We start from the raw sequence: 22,431 nt of genomic DNA, 5'->3' as shown, positions 1-22,431 counted from the left end.
TCTGCAGTGATACTCAAGGGCTAAGGAGCAGATCCTTTCATTTATTAATGCATTGGTGGTTAATTCCGCTCAAGATTGGGGAGAGTTAAAAAAAAATGATTGCTATAACGGGGAAAGCTCATTTGTCCAGAAAGATGCTCTTTCAGACACAATGCTTTCTATCCTCCAGGGACAGAGACAAATTAAACAGGCACAGATGTTACTTTTCCCCACAGAGAGGAGAGACAGCCAAAAACACAGAGCTGAGAGAGGCACTCCTTTTATGATATTTGCAAGTAGCCACAGTTAGATCCCCTGAAATCAGAAGAGGTTCTGAAACCAAGAGATTTCAGGCAGGCTAAAATACAGAGATATTTGCAGAGGTTTGGACCATTTGATAGTTAGAAGTAGAATGAAAGCAGAATTTGCAAGACTGTTAGCTGTGTTCAGCTGTAGAAAAATGGAAGAGAGACTTCCAGCACTGACCGGGTGAGATAAAATTAGAAAAGGATGGAGGTCAGGGCGACAATGGCCGTGAATGATGATCTGCTCCAGGGCAGCCTGGAAGGCGGGAAATGCCCAATATCCCAGCAGCCACCTTCCTTCCTGCATAAGCACAGTTTGTGATCATTTTTGTTTTTCCTTTCCTGGGATGTGGTCAGCACTGGCAAAGCTGGCATTTGTTGCCCATCTCTACTTGCGCTTAAACTGAGTTCCCTGCTAGGCTATTTCAGAAAGCAGTCAAGAGTCACCCATATTGCTGTGGGTCTGGTTACAGCTCGGCCAACCAGGTAAGGATGGCAACTTAGTGAGCCAGTTTTTTTTTAACGGTAATCGGTATTTGACGAACATTCAATTCCAGATTTATCAACTGACAATATCACAACACCACTGTCTCCCCCTGAATCTTGTGTAATATCCTGAAAGGGCAGTAAAACTGGCAGAAACTGAGCCCTTTCCTGCAACTTTACCCTTGCCAAGTCTGGAATTTGTTACAATACTGAGATATTATGGAAATTCCTTTTGATTGTCCATAACACCGCATGGCATCCATACCTCTTACAATTAGCTCTCAGCTCCATGCTGCATCCACACACTTCTTACAATATGTACATGTTCACTCACTTAGAACCATAGAATTCCTACAGTGCAGAAGGATGCCATTCGGCCCATCGAGTTTGCACCGGTCCTCTGAAAGAGTACCCGACCTAGGCCCACTCCCCCGCCCTATCCCCATAATCCCATAACCCCACCTAACCTGCGCATAGAACATACAGTGCAGAATGAGGCCATTTGGCCCATCGAGACTGCACCGACCCACTTTAAGCTCTCTAAACTAGCTAGTCTGTAATTTCCTACATTTTGCCTCCCTTTTTAATAAGGATGTTCGTTACATTAGCATTTTTCCAATCCACTGGAACCGTTCCTATGTCCAGGGAAATTTGGAATATTATAACCAACAGATACACTATCTCTGCTGCCACTTTCTTTAGCATCCTAGGATGTCTGCTTTCAGTGTGACCCATGGAGCCCGAGTGTTCTGCACAATACCCCTCCCCTCAGTTCACTATGGCCGAAAGGCCTCAGATAGTGACCTTCCCCCACTGTGTCTCTACAGCGGCTGCTCCAAGCTTCAGTGCATCCCTCAGGATGTAGTCCTAGGCTTTGGAATGTGTCAGTACGCAACATTTAGTTGCGGACAATTCTTTGCACAGGAAAACCACGAAGTTTCAGAACAAAGAGTGTCTTTCACCGAGTTCATGTTCCTCCAGAAACAGTTGATGTCTCAGTGTGTGTCCCCAGAGCACAGAGTCCTGCATCACTGAATTGCTCAAAATGAACCGCGACAAAAACCATCTCATCTCTCTCCAGACCTTCTTTGCAGAAGCACATTCCACAGGAGGTGGACAATGGGCGCTTCCCCAACACAGTCTCCTCGAGGACAACATGCGGATCGGGTGAGATAACAGGCATATGGGAAGGATCTGACGGGGAGCACCTTTCTCACCACCAGCCAAGATAGGTCTTTGTGCTTGTTTGAAAGTTCTGGTGATGAGGTATTCTGCCAAATGACCTTGACAGTCTGCTCAGAGAAACATGCAACTGGATCCACCATCTCCTTTTCCAATAGGATCTCTAGGACGTTATTTTCAGACCACTGTTGCACGTTTTGCTATGAGTGTAAAACGCGTTTATTGGGGTGTATTAACTTGCCTGTGTTAAAGGCCGTGTGCTTAACACCACTAGGCTCTGTCTTATGTATTTTTCAGCTCAGGAGTCGCCAGTTGCCATATAGACAACTCACATATATTCCAAGGTCAAGTTCAAAGTAATAAAATGATACACCGATTAGTAAGTTCCAAACGATCAATATTTATTATACAATTATAATAAATACGCATGCACACCCTAAGGGACTAAGCTATGACTAAACTAAGCAAACAGAATACTTAACTACACAGGAACAGGCAAGGTCAGGGAGCGAGGCCTTCGTCCCGGTCTTGGGCTGCAACCTTCAGAAAGCGTGCTGGTCACTGGGGGTCTAGCGGGCTTGGTTCGCGTAGCGAGCGTCGTACTGGCACTTACGGTTCGGCGGCTGGTGCTCAACGGCTGGAGTCAAGATACAGGATGGAGTTCTTGGTCAAAGCCGGAGCACGAAACAACAGACAGGACCATGTGTGGGGGTCTATATTTATAGGGGTCCCCAATGTCCTTCCCTCTTCTTGGGCGGGCTTTACCTCTAGGTAGCGATTGGATAGCTTCCAATCGATATCTTTTGAATTCCTCCAATGTAAGGGTCTTTCTCGATGGTGGGGGCGGTTTCTATAGTGGATACTTCTGGTGCCGCTCTGTCTGGACATCCACTTAAAGTATCTTATTCAAACCCAAATGTTGCCATTGTGTGTGCCTAGATCTGGACTGCCTCATTAGTATGTAGAACGTTCTGCCATTATCACCGTTGGTTGGAGATCTTCCACCTGGCCAGAAACTGGTTTTGCTGCTTGCAAAATGCTAATGAGTGTTTGCAGGCTGTTTGCCTTGGCTAAACTGTTTTTCCCTACAGTCTTAGCGATTCTCCATTTTGTTTGGTTCAGTGTCCATTTTAGGTGGCTACAGTGGCTACACCACTGCCTGATAGATTTGTGGTTCAATTGTGCATATATTTTTCCATGAGGGATAGGTGGATGGGCACGGTCCGACTACTTGAAGCGTTCCACGGTAGCGAGGTCAGACTCATCATATGCAACACTGGAGTCAGGTCAAACCTCAGCACATGGTGACCAAGGCAGGCCAGCAGCACGGTTCAATTCCCGTACCAGCTTCCCTGAACAGGCGCCGGAATGTGGCGACTCGGGGCTTTTCACAGTAACTTGATTGAAGCCCATTCATGACAATAAGAGATTTTCACTTACTGGGGCTGGTTTAGCACACTGGGCTAAATCGCTGGCTTTTAAAGCAGACCAAGGCAGGCCAGCAGCACAGTTCAATTCCCTTACCAGCCTCCCCGAACAGGCGCCGGAATGTGGCGACTAGGGGCTTTTCAGTGACTTCATTGAAGCCTACTCGTGACAATAAGCGATTTTCATTTCATTTCATTCACTTGGTGTTTGTGCACTGAGGGTTTATGTACAGCTTGATGTAGCCATTTACAAAGATGGTCATCAGGATTCGGCTAATGTTGGGCATGTTTTATCCCCCTTTATCTCAAGGTTTGTACATTGAGTTCCTGTGAACATGATTCATTTAAAAAAAATAAATTTAGAGTACCCAATTCATTTTTCCAATTAAGGGGCAATTTAGCATGGGTTGTGGGGGAAACCCACACAAACACAGGGAGAATGTGCAAACTCCACGCGGACAGTGACCCAGAGCGAGGATCGAACCTGGGACCTCGGCGCCGTGAGGCAGCAATGCTAACCACAGCACCACCGCGCTGCCTTACGATCCATTTTTGACCTCTAGATGAATCAGAAAATGGCTCACGTGATTGTCACAGCGCAGGAGTGAGGAATGGACAAGACCCACACCATGTACAGAACTTGTCTGATATGTATACCCATGCAGTTCTGGTATCATCCTTGTAACCTTTCCCTGCACCTCTTTCTATTGCCTCTGTATCCTTTTCATAATAGTGACCGGGATTGTACATGTTGGGTACTAACTTCAATTACAAATATACTCTTTTCTATTTAAGTTTGCTACGTTTTCCCAAGCTATGTTGAATTAATTGAAGTTTCTGTAATGTGGACCTGCATGGAAAGAGTTGAATAGCCACAGTTATTGGAAAGTGGAGGATGTGGGCTGCCGCTGTCATATATGAGGATGGAAATAATTAACTGCTAATCTGCGGTAAACAGCATCTGTTCACAGTGCTTCAGGGCAAGATAATAGTGGCCCTGGCGTGTTAAAACAGGCTAAAAAGGGTACGTTCAAAGTAAGATTAAAGAGAATCAAAGGTTAACACGCGTAGTAAAACAAGGGGCGTTCAAAGGTTCAGTTAAGAGAGTAGCCATTTCTGCCTCAGGAACAAGGGCTGGATAATCGAGATTGAGGAGGGGACAGATCTTTAGGGTTATTTGGGAGGACGGCGAGAAAGGAGGGACGGGATGATGTGTAACTCAATGCAGGTCCCGCCCTACCTATTACTGTGTCCCATTGAAATTCAAAACAGACACCCGGGAGAGAAGTGGCTGAACTGGTTGAGTGACTCAGACTGTCTGGAGAGACTATGCACACTGCCTTTTGTTCAACCCGTGGCACAACTTCACATGGGACTCCAGATGGGATCAAAATACAGAACATCGATAAACCACACATGAATAGCGCACTGTGATCAACTGTAGAAACGTTAAGAAATTTAAATTCAGAAAATGGTTTTCATTCAGATTTGTCTGATTTCCAACTCTATTCCTGAATTCAACAAAAGTCAGATACATTGAGACAGGCGCACAGTTTAATCTGTAATCTGTAATTTGTGATATCCGAAAATAACATTTGAGACTGAGACCGAGCAAATTCATCGCAATGTCCCACCCTTATCCCTGTGCTAATCCTGCTCCACTCAGCCCTGGTTCCCAAACTAACCCCACTGCCATGCTCTCTTCCCATAGATTTGTGTCAATCCTAAACTAATCAAATGAATCGTAGAGTTGGATTGGATTTGATTTGTTTATTGTCACGTGTACCGAGGTACAGTGAAAAGTATTTTTCTGCGAGCGGCTCAACAGATCATTCAGTACATGGGAAGAAAAGGGAATAAAAGAAAATACATAATAGGGCAACACAAGATATATAATGTAACTACGTAAGCACTGGCATTGGATGAAGCATACAGGGTGGAGCGTTAATGAGGTCAGTCCATAAGAGGGTCATTTAGGAGTCTGGTGACAGTGGGGAAGAAGCTTTTTTTGAGTCTGTTCCTGCGTGTTCTCAGACTTCTGTATCTCCTGCCCGATGGAAGAAGTTGGAAGAGTGAGTAAGCCGGGTGGGAGGGGTCTTTGATTATGCTGCCTGCTTTCCCCAGGCAGTGGGAGGTGTAGATGGAGTCAATGGATGGGAGGCAGGTTCGTGTGATGGACTGGGCGGTGTTCACGACTCTCTGAAGTTTCTTACGGTCTTGAGCCAAGCAGTTGCCATACCAGGCTGTGATGTAGCCCAATAGGATGCTTTCTATGGTGCATCTATAAAAGTTGGTAAGGGTCAATGTGGACATGCCGAATTTCCTTAGTTTCCTGAGGAAGTATAGGCGCTGTTGTGCTTTCTTGGTGATTGCGTCGACATGGGTGGACCAGGATAGATTTTTGGAGATGTGCACCCCTAGGAATTTGAAACTGCTAACCATTTCCATCTCGGCCCCATTGATGCTGACTGGGGTGAGTACAGTACTTTGCTTCCTGAAGTCAATGACCAGCTCTTTAGTTTTGCTGGCATTGAGGAAGGGATTGTTGCTGTTACACCACTCCACTAGGTTCTCTATCTCCCTCCTGTACTCTGACTTGTCGTTATTCGAGATCCGGCCCACTTTGGTCGTATCGTCAGCAAACTTTCAGATGAAGTTGGAACCAAGTTTTGCCACGTAGTCGTGTGTGTACAGGGAGTAGAGTAGGGGGCTAAGTACGCAGCTTTGCGGGGCCCCGGTATTGAGGACTATTGTGGAGGAGGTGTTGTTGTTCATTCTTACTGATTGTGGTCTGTTGGTCAGAAAATCGAGGATCCCGGCCCTGGGTCACTGTCTGGAGTTTGCACATTCTCCCCGTGTCTGTGTGGGTTTCGCCCCGCAACCCAAAGATGTGCAGGATAGGTGGATTTACCACGTTAAATTGCCCCTTAATTGGAAAAAATAATTGGGTACTCTAAATTTATTTAAAAAAAGAAAATCGAGGATCCAGTTGCAGAGTGGAGAGCCAAGAATAAAATCATAGAACCCCTACAATGCAGAAGCAGGTCATTCGGCCCATCGATTCTGCGCCAACCCTCTGAAAGATCACCCCACCTCGGCCCAGCTCCCTGCCCTATTCCCGTAACCCCATCTAACCTTTGGACACAAAGGAGCAATTTACCATGGCCAATCCACCTAACCTGCACATCTTTGGACTGTGAAAGAAAACTGGAGCACTCGGAGGAAACCCACACAGTCACAGGAAGCATTGGCAAACTCCATTCACCTGAGGTTGGAATCAAACCCAGGTCCCTGGCGTTATGAGGCAATAGTGATCGATTGAGTGATTTATTTATTGTCACATGGACTGAAGTACAATGAAAAATATTTTTCGGCGGCCAAGGAAACGTACACGGTAGCATTGTGGATAGCACAATCGCTTCACAGCTCCAGGGTCCCAGGTTCGGTTCCGGCTTGGGTCACTGTCTGTGCGGAATCTGCACATCCTCCCCGTGTGTGCGTGGGTTTCCTCCGGGTGCTCCGGTTTCCTCCCACAGTCCAAATATGTGCAGGTTAGGTGGATTGGCCATGATAAATTGACCTTAGAGTCCAAAATTGCCCTTAGTGTTGGGTGGGGTTACTGGGTTATGGGGTTATGGGGATAGGGTGGAGTTGTTGACCTTGGGTAGGGTGCTCTTTCCAAGAGCCGGTGCAGACTCGATGGGCTGAATGGCCTCCTTCTGCACTGTAAATTCTATGATTCTATGATACACAGTACGTACACAGTTGACAAAAAAAGTAGATAGTTACAGTGAATGTGAAAAAGTACACAGTACATCGACAAATAAATAATTAGTTACAGTATGGAACAAGGGAAAAATAACAAAGCAAATACGATATAAGCAGAGCAGCATAGAGCGTCGTTCTAACCTCTGTGTCACCATGCTGCCCTATGCCATGCTGTGCCGCTCCGCTCTCTTCCCATAGCTCTGAATTGATTCTAATATAGCCTCCCCGACGTGGTCTCTCTGTAACCCAGCATCAATCCCAATCCCAAAGGCATTATGGTAGCACAGTGGTTAGCACTGCTGCCTCACAGTGCCAGGGTCCCGGGTTTGATTCTGACCTTGGGTGACTTGGGTGTGAATCATAGAATCCCTACCGTGCGGAAGGAGGCCAGTCGGCCCATTGAGTCCACACCTGCCCTTGGAAAGTGCACCCGATTTCCACCAGATTCCCGTAACCCCACCTAATCTTTTTGGGCACCAAGGGGAAATTTAGCATGGTTAATCCACCTAACCTGCACATCTGCCGACTGTTTTGGATGTTTGCATGTTCTCCCCGTGTCTGCGTGGGTTTCCTGTGGGTGCTCTGATTTCCAACCACAGATGTGCAGGTCAGGTGGAGTGGCCATGCTAAATTGCCCCTTAGTATCCAAAGGGTGGGTGCGGTTACAGGGATAAGACAGTGGATTGGGCCTAGGTAGAGTGCTTTTACAGAGAGTCAGTGCTGATGAATGGCCTCCCCTGCACTGAAAGGATTTTATGCTTCTGATTATATCAGCCATGATTGAATGGCGGAGCAGACTCGATGGGCCGAGTGGCCTAATTCTGCCCCGATGCCTTATGATTTTATGAACCCACTGCCTCACTGTATCTCCATAGCCTTGTATCAATACCAAACTAATCCATGGCCTTGGTCGCAGTCAGTAGCCTGGTATCAATCCCAATCGGCTTTCCTTGCTTTCACCTGATAACCTTGCAGCAATCCAAACTAACCACACATTCCCCACTCTCTCCCCATATCTCTGTATCAATTGCAAACCATTCCCATTGCGCCCTCTCTCCCCATAGCATTGTAGCAACCCCAAACAATCCCACTACCCCACTCTCCCCCATAGCCCTGTACCAAACCCAACCAATCCCACTGTCCCACTCTCTCCCCATAGCATTGTAGCAACCCCAAACAATCCCACTACCCCACTCTCCCCCATAGCCCTGTACCAAACCCAACCAAACCCACTGTCCCACTCTCTCCCCATAGCCTGGAGCAATCCAAAATTAATCCCACTGCCCCGCCTTCTCCCCATAGCCCTGTATCAATCCCAAACTAATCCCACTGCCCCACTCTCTTCCCATAGTCTGTAGCAATCCAAAACTAATCCCACTGCCCCGCCCTCTCCCCATAGCCCTGCATTACTCCCAAACTAATCCCACTACCCCACTCTCCCCCATAGCCCTGTACCAAACCCAACCAATCCCACTGTCCCACTCTCTCCCCATAGCATTGTAGCAACCCCAAACAATCCCACTACCCCACTCTCCCCCATATCTCTGTATCAATTGCAAACCATTCCCATTGCGCCCTCTCTCCCCATAGCATTGTAGCAACCCCAAACAATCCCACTACCCCACTCTTCCCCATAGCCCTGTACCAGACCCAACCAATCCCACTGTCCCACTCTCTCCCCATAGCCTGTAGCAATCCAAAACTAATCCCACTACCCCACTCTCCCCCATAGCCCTGTACCAAACCCAACCAATCCCACTGTCCCACTCTCTCCCCATAGTATTGTAGCAACCCCAAACAATCCCACTACCCCACTCTCCCCCATAGCCCTGTACCAGACCCAACCAATCCCACTGTCCCACTCTCTCCCCATAGCCTGTAGCAATCCAAAACTAATCCCACTGTCCCACTCTCTCCCCATAGCCTGTAGCAATCCAAAACTAATCCCACTGCCCCGCCCTCTCCCCATAGCCCTGTATCAATCCCAAACTAATCCCACTACCCCACTCTCCCCCAGAGCCCTGTATCAATCCCAAACTAATCCCACTGTCCCACTCTCTCCCCATAGCATTGTAGCAATCCCAAACAATCCCACTACCCCACTCTCCCCCATAGCCCTGTACCAGACCCAACCAATCCCACTGTCCCACTCTCTCCCCATAGCCTGTAGCAATCCAAAACTAATCCCACTGTCCCACTCTCTCCCCATAGCCTGTAGCAATCCAAAACTAATCCCACTGCCCCGCCCTCTCCCCATAGCCCTGTATCAATCCCAAACTAATCCCACTGCCCCACTCTCTCCCCATAGCCCTGTATCAATCCCAAACTAATCCCACTGCCCCGCCCTCTCCCCATAGCCCTGTATCAATCCCAAACTAATCCCACTGCCCCACCCTCTCCCCATAGCCTGTAGCAATCCCAAACTAATCCTACTGCCCCACTCTCTCCCCATAGCCTGTAGCAATCCCAAACTAATCCCACTGCCCCACTCTCTCCCCATAGCCTGCAGCAATCCCAAACTAATCCCACTGCCCCACTCTCTCCCCATAGCCTGTAGCAATCCAAAACTAATCCCACTGCCCCACCCTCTCCCCATAGCCCTGTATTACTCCCAAACTAAACCCACTACCCCACTCTCTCACCATAGCCCTGCATTAATTGCAAACTAATCCTACTGTCACAATCTGTCTCCAAAATCCTGTCTCAATCCCTAACTAATCCCATTGCCTTGCTCTCCCCCCATAGCCCTGTATGAAACCCAGAATATTCCCACTGACTCACTCTCTCCCCATGGCCCTGTATCAATCCCAAAATAACCACACTGCCTTGCTCTCTACTCTGGGACTGTTTAGCACAGGGCTAAATCGCTGGCTTTTAAAGCAGACCGAGGCAGGCCAGCAGCACGGTTCAATTCCCGTATCAGCCTCCCCGAACAGGCGCCGGAATGTGGCAACTAGGGGCTTTTCACAGTAACTTCATTTGAAGCCTACTTGTGACAATAAGCGAATTTCATTTATTTCATAACCCTGTATAAAACCCAATCTAATCTCAGTGCCCGGCTCTCTCCCCATAGCACTGGATCAATCTCAAACGATTCCTATTGCCCCAGTCTCTCCCCATGAAGTTGAATAAATGCCCAAATAATCCCCCTGCTCACACTCTCCCCACAGCTGAATATCAATCCCAAACTAATCCCACTGTCTTGCTGTCTACGTATAGCCCTGTACAAATCCCAGACTAATCCCACTGCCTTGCTCTCTCCCCATAGCCCTGTATCACTCCCAGACTCATCCCGCTGCCCTGCCCTCTCCCCATAAACCTGCATCAATCCTAGAATAATCCTATTGGCCTACTGTCGCCCCATAGCCCTGTATTAATCCCAGACCGATCCCAATGCCTTGCCCTCTCCCATTGCCCTGTTTGAACCCCAGACTAATCTTACTGTCTTGCTGTATCTTCATTGTTTTATATCAATACCTAACTGATTCCAGGGCCACACTATTCAATCTCAGTAGTACAGCCAATTTTTCAGGACTGTGCTGCCGAGATTTTCAGATTGCACCATTTCCTTCCATTCCCTCAGCGGCCCTGACAACAATTAATGCAGCAGTTCTCTATTTTAGCCAATTGTAAAACAGGAATCTTGATATCTAACCATTGAACACTGCTGAAATAGTCATTACTTCCAGCATCATCGTGATCTTTTTGTACCGTACTTGCTGCTCACCACATGTTCTCCACCACATTGAGGAGATTCAATAAATGACTGGGTCAGAAGAATGAAGGGAGATCTCATAGAAACATTTAAAATTCTAACAGGACTAGACAGGGTAGATGAAGAAGGATGTTCCTGACGGTGGGGGTGCCCAGAACCAGGGTCACTGTCTGAGGATACGGGGTAGATCATTTAGGGTTGTGATGAGGAAAAATTTCTTCACCCAGAGAGTGGTGAGCCTGTGGAATTCGTTACCACAGGAAGTAGATGAGGCCAAAACATTGCCTGTTTTCAATGAGTTAGATATAGCACTTCGGGCGAAGGGAATCAAAGGATATTGGGGGGAGGCGGGATTAGGCTATTGAACTGGATGATCAGCCAAGATCATAATGAATGGCAGAGCAGGTTTGAAGGGCCGAATGGCCATGTTTCTTTCGCTCAACACGTCCATTCAGCCTGCACGCATGGCCACTGAGCTTCTGGTCATTTTAAATCTTCACCCCATTCCCACTCTGTCTTCAGTGCCTGACATTGATCCAATAAAGGTCTTATCTCTGATGAGGCACTTCACTGCCTTCTGGCCTTAGCCATGACAGTTACGACTTTAGATCCTGAGAACATAAGGTTTTCTGAATCCATCTTTTGATTTCTTTCATGGGATGTGGGTGTCACTGGCCTTGCCAGCATTTGTTGCCCATCCATAATTATCCTTGAACTGAGTGGTTGGCTGGGCCATTTTAGAGGACTGTTAACAGTCAGCCACATTGCTGTGGTTCTGGAATCACATGTCGGCCAGGATGGCAGATTTCCTTCACTCAGGAGAACTTGGCTTTTTCTTTCACAACAGTCAATGAGAGTTTCATGGTCACCATTACTGAGACTAGCTTTTCAATTCCAGATTTTACTCATTGAATTTCAATTCCAACGCTTCCATGGTGGGATTTGAACCCATGCTGTAGAAGCATTACCCCAAGGGCCTGAAAATTCCTCGTCCAGCGACATTACCACCAGACCAGAGACTCCAAAGTACAGTATGACTGCCAAAGTGATCTTTTAAAAATATTTTTATTTGACAATTTTTCACTGTTTTCACCATTCAAGAGAAAAACAAAAAGAACAACCCCAACAATATGGGGCTGGTTTAGCTCACCAGGCTAAACCGCTGGCTTTTAAAGCAAACCAAGCAGGCCAGCAGCATGGTTCGATTCCCGTACCAGCCTCCCCGGGCAGGTGCTGGAATGTGGCGACTAGGGGTTTTTCGCAGTAACTTCATTGAAGCCTACTCGTGACAATAAGCGATTTTCATTTAATTTCATATAAAAAACAATCCCACTCAAATCCAAGAAAGCTCCCCCAATCCTCCCCCCACCCCGATTCACCCCCCCCCAACAGTCAACGGTGACCAACTTCCGAAAGTGCATGATGAACAAACCCCAACAATTGTGGAACACATCATTCAACCCCCCCTCAGCTCGAACTTCACCTTCCCCAGGGTCAAAAAGCCCAGCAGGTCCCCCCGCCACAGCAAGGGACAGGATGGAGAGACTGACTTCCACCACAGTAAGACCTGCCTACGAGCGATCAGCGAGGTGAAGGCTACTGGGGCTGGTTTAGCACAGTGGGCTAAACCGCTGGCTTGTAATGCAGAACAAGACCAGCAGCACGGGTTCAATTCCCGCACCGGGCTCCCTGAACAGGCGACTAGGGGCTTTTCACAGCAACTTCAGTGAAGTCTACTTGTGACAATAAGTAATTACTATTATTAAGACAACTGCGCCTGCAGCTCAGTCCGGTCTGACACCCTGAATATGGCTTCTAGCGGACTGGGCTCCACAATAATATGTAAGACCCCCAAAATTGTGCTGAATACCACCCTTGAAAACCTATCCAGCTTCGAGCAGGTTCAAAGCATATGAACATGGTTCTCAAGCCCCCTCCCACATCGCTCACAGACACCCTCCACCCCTCGAGCAACCGGCTCATCCTTAATTTCCTGAGGTGCGCCCTATGCACGGCTTTCAGCTGTATCAGCCCTAACCTCACACACGAGGTCGGGGCATTCACCCTGCGTGACACCTCACATCCCAGTCCTTCTTCCAACATCCCCCAAGCTCCTCCTCCCACTTTGCCTTAATCCCATCTATAGACACCCTACCCCTTGCCAGGATCATCCCATTGATCGCCAAAACAACCCCCTCTCCAGCCCTCCTGCCGACATCACAACCTTCAGCAACGAATAGGCCAACGCTATTGGGAAGGTCGGGAAACCTTTCTTGTGACGTCCCGAACCTGCAGGTACCTAAACCCTTTCCCCTCCACCAAACTATACTGTTCTCCCAACTCCTCTCGGCTTGCGAATCGCCCCGAAGGAACAGATCCTTCATTTCCTTGATCCCCCTCTCATCCCGTCTCCGAAACTTCGCATCCACCCTCTGGGCTCGAACCCATGATTCTCCATAATCGGCATCCCCCCTGACCCGGCCCCAGCTTAACGTACTGTATGAACTGCCTCCAAATCGTCAATGTGGCCACCAGCACCGGGCCCACCGAGCACCTTCCTGGAGTTATTGGAAACGACGCCTCTGCCAGTGCCCGCAATCTCAGCTCCCAGCACGAGCCCGCCTCCATCCTTACCCACCGAACACCCCACTCCTTGCTGCAGCCCTGCATCTTCGCAGTAACTGCCCAATAACAGTCCAGCAAGTTTGGGAGGCCCACCACCACCGCCCCCCACCCCCCAACCTGTCGTCATCTCTGCAGAAGCACCCTCCCAATCCTGGCCGCCTTACTCCCTCCAAATGAACGAGGAGATCAACCTGACCACCTCCCTGAAGAAGGACTTTGATAAAAAGACCGGCAGGCACTGAAATAAAAACAAGAATCGTGATCAAACATTAATTTTAACAGCCTGTCAATGACAGAGGGAGGTTGTCCCACCTCGTCAGATCAGCCTTCACCCTCCCCATCAAAATAGTGAAATGATATTTTCGGAGCCCTCACCAATCCCGGGCCAGCTACCTAAAGTGGGTTACTGCCAAATGGAATGGCAGCCCCCCCCAAACCCCTCCCCTACTCCCGGCGAGGAGACCATACAATAACCCATTCTTGCCTAAATTCAATTTACACCCCGAGAATGTCCCGAATCCCTGGAGCAGCTCCATTATACTACTCACTGACGTGCTCGGTCCCGAAATATGTAATAACAGATCGTCGCACCCCCCCCCCCCCCCCCTCCCCCCCACTCACTATCCCTTCCACAGCCCCGAGCACCTCAGCGCAATGGTCAAGGGCTTTATAGCCAACTCCTTCCTCTTGGCCAAGAGACATGGGACCTAATACCGGGACCCCTGCACTCCTCCCATGCACCTCCAGAATCTCCTCTATCAGTTTTTGGTGCTCCTCTCTCTCTCTCCTCCTTGTCCACCTTAGCTTTGAACAAAATCACCTCCCCCTCACTGTCCTCAGAGCCTCCCAAGCCACCGACTGCGAAACCTACCCCGCATTTTTCTCGATCACCTTCCCAATCTATCGCAAAAGCTACGCTCCGCTAATAGCCCCATGTCCATTCTCCTCCCCTGCCTCTGGGCCATCCCCTTCTCCAAAACCACATCCAACCAATGCAGAGCATGATCTGAAATCACGATTGCTGAGTACTCCAACCTCATAACCCTAGCCAATAGCGCCTTCCCCACCATGCAATAGTCTATCCTCGAGTACACCTTGTGTTCCGGGGAGAAAAACAAATACTCCCTTTCCCTCGGCTGCAGGAACATCCACAGGTCCATCTACCCATCTCCCGCATAAGCCCTGACAGGGCCAGCAAGCACAGCTGAGACCTGTCCAACTTTTGTTCCTGACCATATTCTAATCCCTCCCCACTATCAACTTGTGGGTGTCCGAATCCGGAATAGCACCAGCACCCTCATCACAAACCCTGCATCATCCCAGTTGAGGCCATATACCCTCGCCTTTGCCACCAAACTCCCCTCTACCGGCCCCCATGGTCCGCCATTACCTCCTCCACCTGAAACTTCACCCTCTTGCCCACAAATACCGCTACCCCCCCGAGCCCTCCTATCAAACCCCGAGTGGAAAACCTGACTCACTCAACCCTTCTTAAGCCCCACCTGATCCCTCACCCTCAGTTGGGTGTCCTGCAGCATCACCACGTCGGCTTTTAAGCTCTTTAAGTTTGTAAAAATCCTCGATCTCTTCACTGGCCCCCCTAACGTCCTCATGTTCCATGTCACTATTCTGACGACTGCAAAGAAGTGTACCGACAACTCAACAACCAGGAACACTACAGACAGTTACCCGCAGATCCGACCAAGGAACACACCCGCCAACTCAACAGACTGATCAAGGTGAGCAGCACGGTAGCATAGTGATTAGCACAGTTGCTTCACAGCTCCAGGATCCCAGGTTCGATTCCCGGCTTGGGTCACTGTCTGTGTGGAGTCTGCATGTTCTCCCTGTGTGTGCGTGGGTTTCCTCCGGGTGCTCCGGTTTCCTCCCATAGTCCAAAGATGTGCAGGTTAGGTGGACTGGCCATGCTAAATTGCCCTAAGTGTCCAAAATTGCCCTTAGTGTTGGGTGGGGTAACTGGGTTACGGGGATAGGGTGGAGGTGTGCGGTTTGGAAGGGTGCTCTTTCCAAGAGCCGGTGCAGACTCGATGGGCCGAATGGCCTCCTTCTGCACTGTAAATTCTATGAAGACCTTGGATCCAGACCGTCAGACCACCCTACATGCTCTCATCCCACGTACTCCCAGCGTTGGAGATTTCTGCTGCCTCCCGAAAATATACAAGGCCAGCACACCAGGCCGGCTTATTGTATCAGGCAATGGGACCCTGTGTGAGAACCTCTGGCTACATCGAGGGCATCTTGAAACCCATCGTACAAGGAACGCCCAGCTTATGTCGCGACACGACGGACTTATTACAGAAACTCAGCACCAATGGACCAGTTGAACATTCCTCGTCACAATGGACGTCTTGGCCCTCTACAGCATCCCCCATGACGACGGCATTGCTGCAACAGCCTCAGTACTGAACACCGCCACCTGCCAATTTCCAGATGCAATTCTGCAACTCACCCGCTTCATTCTGGATCACAATGTCTTCACCTTTGACAACAAGTTCTTCATCCAGACGCACGAACAGCCATGGGGACCAAATTTGTACCTCAATATATGCCAACACCTTCATGCACAAGTTTGAACAAGACCCCCTCACCGCACAGGACCTTCAACCGACGTTATACACCAGATATATCGATGACATTTTTTTCCTTTGGACCCACGGCGAAGAATCACTGAAACAATGACACAATGACATCAATAAGTTCCATCCCACCATCAGACTCACCATGGACTACTCTCCAAAATTAGTTGCATTCTTGGACACACTCATCTCCATCAAGGACGGTCAGCTCAGCACTTCGCTTTACCGCAAGCCCACGGATAACCCCACGATGCTCCACTTCTCCAGCTTCCACCCTAAACACATTAAAGAAGCCATCCCCTGTGGACAAGCCCTCCGTATACACAGGATCTGCTCAGACGAGGAGGAGCATAACAGACAACAACAGATGCTAAAAGATGCCCTTGTACGAACGGGATATGGCGCTCGACTCATCGATCGATAGTTCTAACGCGCCACAGCAAAAAACTGCACCAACCTCATCAGAAGACAAACACGGGACACAACCGACAGAGCACCCTTCATCATCCAGTACTTCCTGGAGACGAGAAACTACAACATCTTCTTCGCAGCCATCAACATGTCATCGATGAAGACGAACATCTTGCCAAGGTCATCCCCACAACTTGCCTTCAAACAACCGCGCAACCTCAAACAAACCATTGTTTGCAGCAAACTACCCAGCATTCAGAACAGCGACCACAACACCACACAATCCTGCCATTTCAATCTCTGCAAGATGTGCCAGATCATCGACATGGATACCACCATTATACATGAGAACACTACCCACCAGGTACGCGCTACATACTCATGCGACACGGCCAACGTTGTCTATCTCATAAGCTGCAGGAAAGGATGTCCCGAAGCGTGGTACATTGGCGAGACCACACAGACGCTGTGACAACGGATGAACGGACATCACGTGACAATCACCAGGCAGGAATGTTCCCTTCCAGTCGGGGAACACTTCAGCAGTCAAGAGCATTCAGCCTCTGATCTCCGGGTAAGCGTTCTCCAAGGTGGCCTTCAGGATTCGCGACAACGTAGAATCGCCGAGCAGAAACTTACAGCCAAGTTCCGCACACATGAGTACACCCTCAACCGGGACCTTGGATTCATGTCGCATTACATTCACCCCCCGCCATCTGGCCTGGGCTTGCAAAATTCTACCAACTGTCCTGGCTTGAGACAATTCACACCTCTTTAACCTGGGGTTACCCCTCTTTCTGGCTTTGTAAAGACTTAATTACCTGCAAATGCTCGCATTTTAAGTATTATCTGGCATCTTTGACTTTGTCTACATATGTTTCTGGAACCTACCTCTTCATTCACCTGAGGAAGGAGCAGCGCTCTGAAAGCTAGTGTTTGAAACAAACCTGTTGGACTTTAACCTGGTGTTGTAAGACTTCTTATTGTGTTCACCCCAGTCCAACACCGGCATCTCCACATCATGACTATTCTGACTGTGGGTCTCTTCCATTCCCCCCCCCCCCCCCCCCCCCCCCCTCGCCTCCTCGCCCCCTCTCCTATCCACCATCATCATAGCCCTGGACCCTGTCCTTCAGGCCTAACTCACCCCATCACTTTGTTACCATCGCACCCGTCCCCCCTCCCAAAATCCGCTCATCCACTTCCTCTTGCAAACACCTCCCCCACTATTGACGCCATCCCCTCATTTCACACCTCCTTGGTGCTTCAAAACCTGTTCAATCAGGTTTCACATTTGCGGCCCATCCCCCCAACACATTCCCGTTCACTAATTTCCCGTTTGCTTGCCAGTGTGGTGGTCCCTGCCCATGCCCCCCTCCTCCCAATCCCCTTCCCCGTGACCCAGTCCCAGCAAACAAAGACCAACAAACAAATCAGTACAAAAACCACGCCCCAGAAAACCACCATAACTCCAAAGCCCAATATAATTGTAACCAACTGTAGATTTAACAAAGATAAATTACCCATAACCATCCAACCCAAAAACCCAGCTTTTCCACCGCCTCCCCCCCCAAACACAGGAAACAAGACCCAAAAAGAAAGATAATGATCCCATCCTCTCAGTCCAAGTCCCAATTCCAGTCCCATCTCTCATTTCAGTCGCCGTCCTTCGGCCTTCACGACCATGGCCAATCCACCTAACCTGCACATCTTTGGACTGTGGGGGGAAACGGGATCACCCTAAGGAAACCCACACAGACTCCGGGAGAACGTGCAGACTCGCACAGACAGTGACCCAAGCTGGAATTGAACCCGGATCTGTAAGGTTGCAGTACTAACTACTGTATCACCGTGCCGACTGGTACACAATGAACCGCACACATACACCCACAGACTTGTACATGATCGAACACATACATATACCCACAAACACACACACAATGGGCAGCATGGTAGCATGGTGGTTAGCATCAATGCTTCACAGCTCCAGGGTCCCAGGTTAGATTCCCGGCTGGGTCACTGTCTGTGTGGAGTCTGCACGTCCTCCCCGTGTGTGCGTGGGTTTCCTCCGGGTGCTCCGGTTTCCTCCCACAGTCCAAAGATGTGCGGGTTAGGTGGATTGGCCATGCTAAATTGCCCATAGTGTCCTAATAGCAAGGTTAAGGGGGGGAGTTGTTGGGTTACGGGTAAAGGGTGGATACGTGGATTTGAGTAGGGTGATCATTGCTCGGCACAACATCGAGGGCCGAAGGGCCTGTTCTGTGCTGTACTGTTCTATGTTCTATGTTCTACAATGACCCCCACAGATATACCCACAATTTTCAGAGCTGCTTATTTCAGACAACCCCAGGTGACTCCAGGAGACCATCTCCCCTGGGCTGTCTTTAACTTTTGTTGGTTGTCAGTGAGCCTAGGGGGCTGAAAGCTAGAAATTCTGATAGATATATTGCGGGATAGAAATGTTCATATGTCCATAACGGACAGTAGTACCAATGGAGCAATTGACTGTCCTTCAGCTACAGTGGCTGCTTTGGCCAATTGGGAAATTCTAAGATTTCTGGGTTCATCTCAGGATCTGCAGCCATGAGGCCCACCGCCCGTGCTACAGTACTGACTGAAGATCTTTCAAGGTCACCCTGCTCGGATGATGCAGGTGGGCATTTGAGAGGGGGAAGGCCTTCCCTCACATCTTGCCGGGCAATTTGGACACTGAACAGGGGATTCTTAGAGTAAAGGGAGAAGAGGAGGGCATGCCCACTCTGAAACCAGCAAACCTCTGGGGATTCGAGACAAGTAGGGGCTCTCCCAAGAAAGTCTGCAATTGTGTGTGATCAAGAGTGCCAGGTGTCTGTGCCTTTAAACATAAATGGGACGAATTGTTGATCTTCATGTCTGAGTCTCACAATGCCCATTGAACAATAAATATTAGCCTCAGACAGAGAGCGGAACAGTCGATTGTTCAGTACAGTACTGAGTATGTGCTGCACAGTCAGTGGCTCAGTACTGAGGGAGTGCTGCAATGTCAGAGGGTCAGTACTGAGTGTGTGCTGCACAGTCAGAGGGTCAGTACTGAGGGAGTGCTGCACTGTCAGAGGGTCAGTACTGAGGGAGTGCTGCACTGTCAGAGGGTCAGTACTGAGGGAGTGCTGCACTGTCAGAGGGTCAGTACTGAGGGAGTGCTGCACTGTCAGAGGGTCAGTACTGAGGGAGTGCTGCACTGTCAGAGGGTCAGTACTGAGTATGTGCTGCACAGTCAGTGGCTCAGTACTGAGGGAGTGCTGCACTGTCAGAGGGTCAGTACTGAGGGAGTGCTGCACTGTCAGAGGGTCAGTACTGAGGGAGAGCTGCACTGTCAGAGGGTCAGTACTGAGGGAGTGCTGCACTGTCAGAGGGTCAGTACTGAGGGGAGTGCTGCACTGCCAGAGGGTCAGTACTGAGGGAGTGCTGCACAGCCAGAGATTCAGTACTGAGGGTGTGCTGCACTGTCAGAGTCAGTACTGAGGGAGTGCTGCACTGTCAGAGGTTCAGTACTGAGGGAGTGCTGCACTGTCAGAGGGTCAGTACTGAGGGAGTGCTGCACAGTCAGAGGTTCAGTACTGAGGGAGTGCTGCACTGTCAGAGTCAGTACTGAGGGAGTGCTGCACTGTCAGAGGGTCAGTACTGAGGGAGTGCTGCACTGTCAGAGGGTCAGTACAGAGGGAGTGCTACACACAGAGGTTCAGTATTGAGGGAGTGCTGCACTGTCAGAGGGTCAGTACTGAGGGAGTGCTGCTCTGTCAGAGGGTCAGTACAGAGGGAGTGCTGCACAGTCAGAGGGTCATAGAACATAGAACATAGAACACTACAGCGCAGTATGGGCCCTTCGGCCCTCGATGTTGCCCCGACCTGTGAAACCATCTGAAGCCTATCTGACCTACACTATTCCATTTTCATCCATATGTCTATCCAGTGACTACTTAAATGCCCTTAAAGTTGGCGAGTCTACTACTGTTGCAGGCAGGGCGTTCCACACCCCTACTACTCTCTGAGTAAAGAAACTGCCTCTGACATCTGTCCTAAATCTATCACCCCTCAATTTAAAGCTATGTCCCCTCGTGTTGGTCATCAACATCCGAGGAAAAAGACTCTCACTGTCCACCCTATCTAACCCTCTGACTATCTTATATGTCTCTATTAAGTCACCTCTCAGCCTTCTCCTCTCCAACGAAAACAACTTCAAGTCCCTGAGCCTTTCCTCGTAAGACCTTCCCTCCAAACCAGGCAACATCCTAGTACTGAGGGAGTGCTGCACTATCAGAGGGTCAGTACTGAGGGAGTGCTGCACTGTCAGAGGGTCAGTACTGAGGGAGTGCTGCACAGTCAGAGGGACAGTAATGAGGGAGTGCTGCACTGTCAGATGGTCAGTACTGAGGGAGTGCTGCACTGTCAGAGGGTCAGTACTGAGGGAGTGCTGCACTGTCAGAGGGTCAGTACTGAGGGAGTGCTGCACTGTCAGAGGGTCAGTACTGAGGGAGTGCTGCATTGTCAGAGGGTCAGTACTGAGGGAGTGCTGCATTGTCAGAGGGTCAGTACTGAGGGAGTGCTGCATTGTCAGAGGGTCAGTACTGAGGGAGTGCTGCATTGTCAGAGGGTCAGTACTGAGGGAGTGCTGCATTGTCAGAGGGTCAGTACTGAGGGAGTGCTGCATTGTCAGAGGGTCAGTACTGAGGGAGTGCTGCACTGTCAGAGGGTCAGTACTGAGTGTGTGCGGCACAGTCAGAGGGTCAGTACTGAGTGTGTGCTGCACAGTCAGATGGTCAGTACTGAGGGAGTGCTGCACTGTCAGAGGGTCAGTACTGAGGGAGTGCTGCAATGTCAGAGGGTCAGTACTGAGGGAGTGCTGCATTGTCAGAGGGTCAGTACTGAGGGAGTGCTGCATTGTCAGAGGGTCAGTACTGAGGGAGTGCTGCGCTGTCAGAGGGTCAGTACTGAGTGTGTGCTGCACAGTCAGAGGGTCAGTACTGAGGGAGTGCTGCACTGTCAGAGGGTCAGTACTGAGGAAGTGCTTCACTGTCAGAGGGTCAATAGTGAAGGAGTGCTGCACTGTCAGCGGGTCAGTACTGAGGGAGTGCGTCACTGTCAGAGGGTCCAAACTGAGGGAGTGCTGCACTGTCAGAGGGACAGTACTGAGTGTGTGCTGCAGTCAGAGGGTCAGTACTGAGTGTTTGCTGCACAGTCAGAGGGTCAGTACTGAGGGAGTGCTGCACTGTTAGAGGGCCAGTACTGAGTGAGTGCTGCACTGTCAAGGGTCAGTACTGAGTGTGTGCTGCACAGTCAGAGGGTCAGTACTGAGGGATTGCTGCACTGTCAGAGGGTCAGTACTGAGGGAGTGCTGCATTGTCAGAGGGTCAGTACTGAGGGAGTGCTGCATTGTCAGAGGGCCAGTACTGAGGGAGTGCTGCATTGTCAGAGGGTCAGTACTGAGGGAGTGCTGCATTGTCAGAGGGTCAGTACTGAGGGAGTGCTGCATTGTCAGAGGGTCAGTACTGAGGGAGTGCTGCACTGTCAGAGGGTCAGTACTGAGTGTGTGCTGCACAGTCAGAGGGTCAGTACTGAGTGTGTGCTGCACAGTCAGAGGGTCAGTACTGAGTGTGTGCTGCACAGTCAGATGGTCAGTACTGAGGGAGTGCTGCACTGTCAGAGGGTCAGTACTGAGGGAGTGCTGCAATGTCAGAGGGTCAGTACTGAGGGAGTGCTGCATTGTCAGAGGGTCAGTACTGAGGGAGTGCTGCACTGTCAGAGGGTCATAACTGAGGGAGTGCTGCACTGTCAGAGGGTCAGTACTGAGGGAGTGCTGCATTGTCAGAGCGTCAGTACTGAGGGAGTGCTGCACTGTCAGAGGGTCAGTACTGAGGGAGTGCTTCACTGTCAGAGGGTCAATAGTGAAGGAGTGCTGC

The 22,431-nt window shown here is 49.7% G+C and overlaps 1 protein-coding gene across 1 annotated transcript in view; it reads left to right on the top strand.

The window, feature by feature from the left end:
• Positions 1-507: 507 nt before the first annotated feature.
• LOC119975562 (major histocompatibility complex class I-related gene protein-like) overlaps positions 508-22,431 on the top strand; it is a 55,179-nt gene continuing 33,255 nt past the window's right edge. Inside the window, exon 1 of the mRNA XM_038815349.1 lies at positions 508-598. Coding sequence (XP_038671277.1) covers positions 508-598 — 91 coding nt within the window. The remainder of the gene's footprint in view (positions 599-22,431) is intronic.

The sequence above is a fragment of the Scyliorhinus canicula genome, chromosome 13 (genome assembly GCF_902713615.1).
Source record: "Scyliorhinus canicula chromosome 13, sScyCan1.1, whole genome shotgun sequence".
Classification (NCBI taxonomy): Eukaryota; Metazoa; Chordata; class Chondrichthyes; order Carcharhiniformes; family Scyliorhinidae; genus Scyliorhinus; species Scyliorhinus canicula.
Note: the sequence above shows the minus strand (reverse complement) of the source record. Positions and strands in the feature narration are given on the sequence as shown.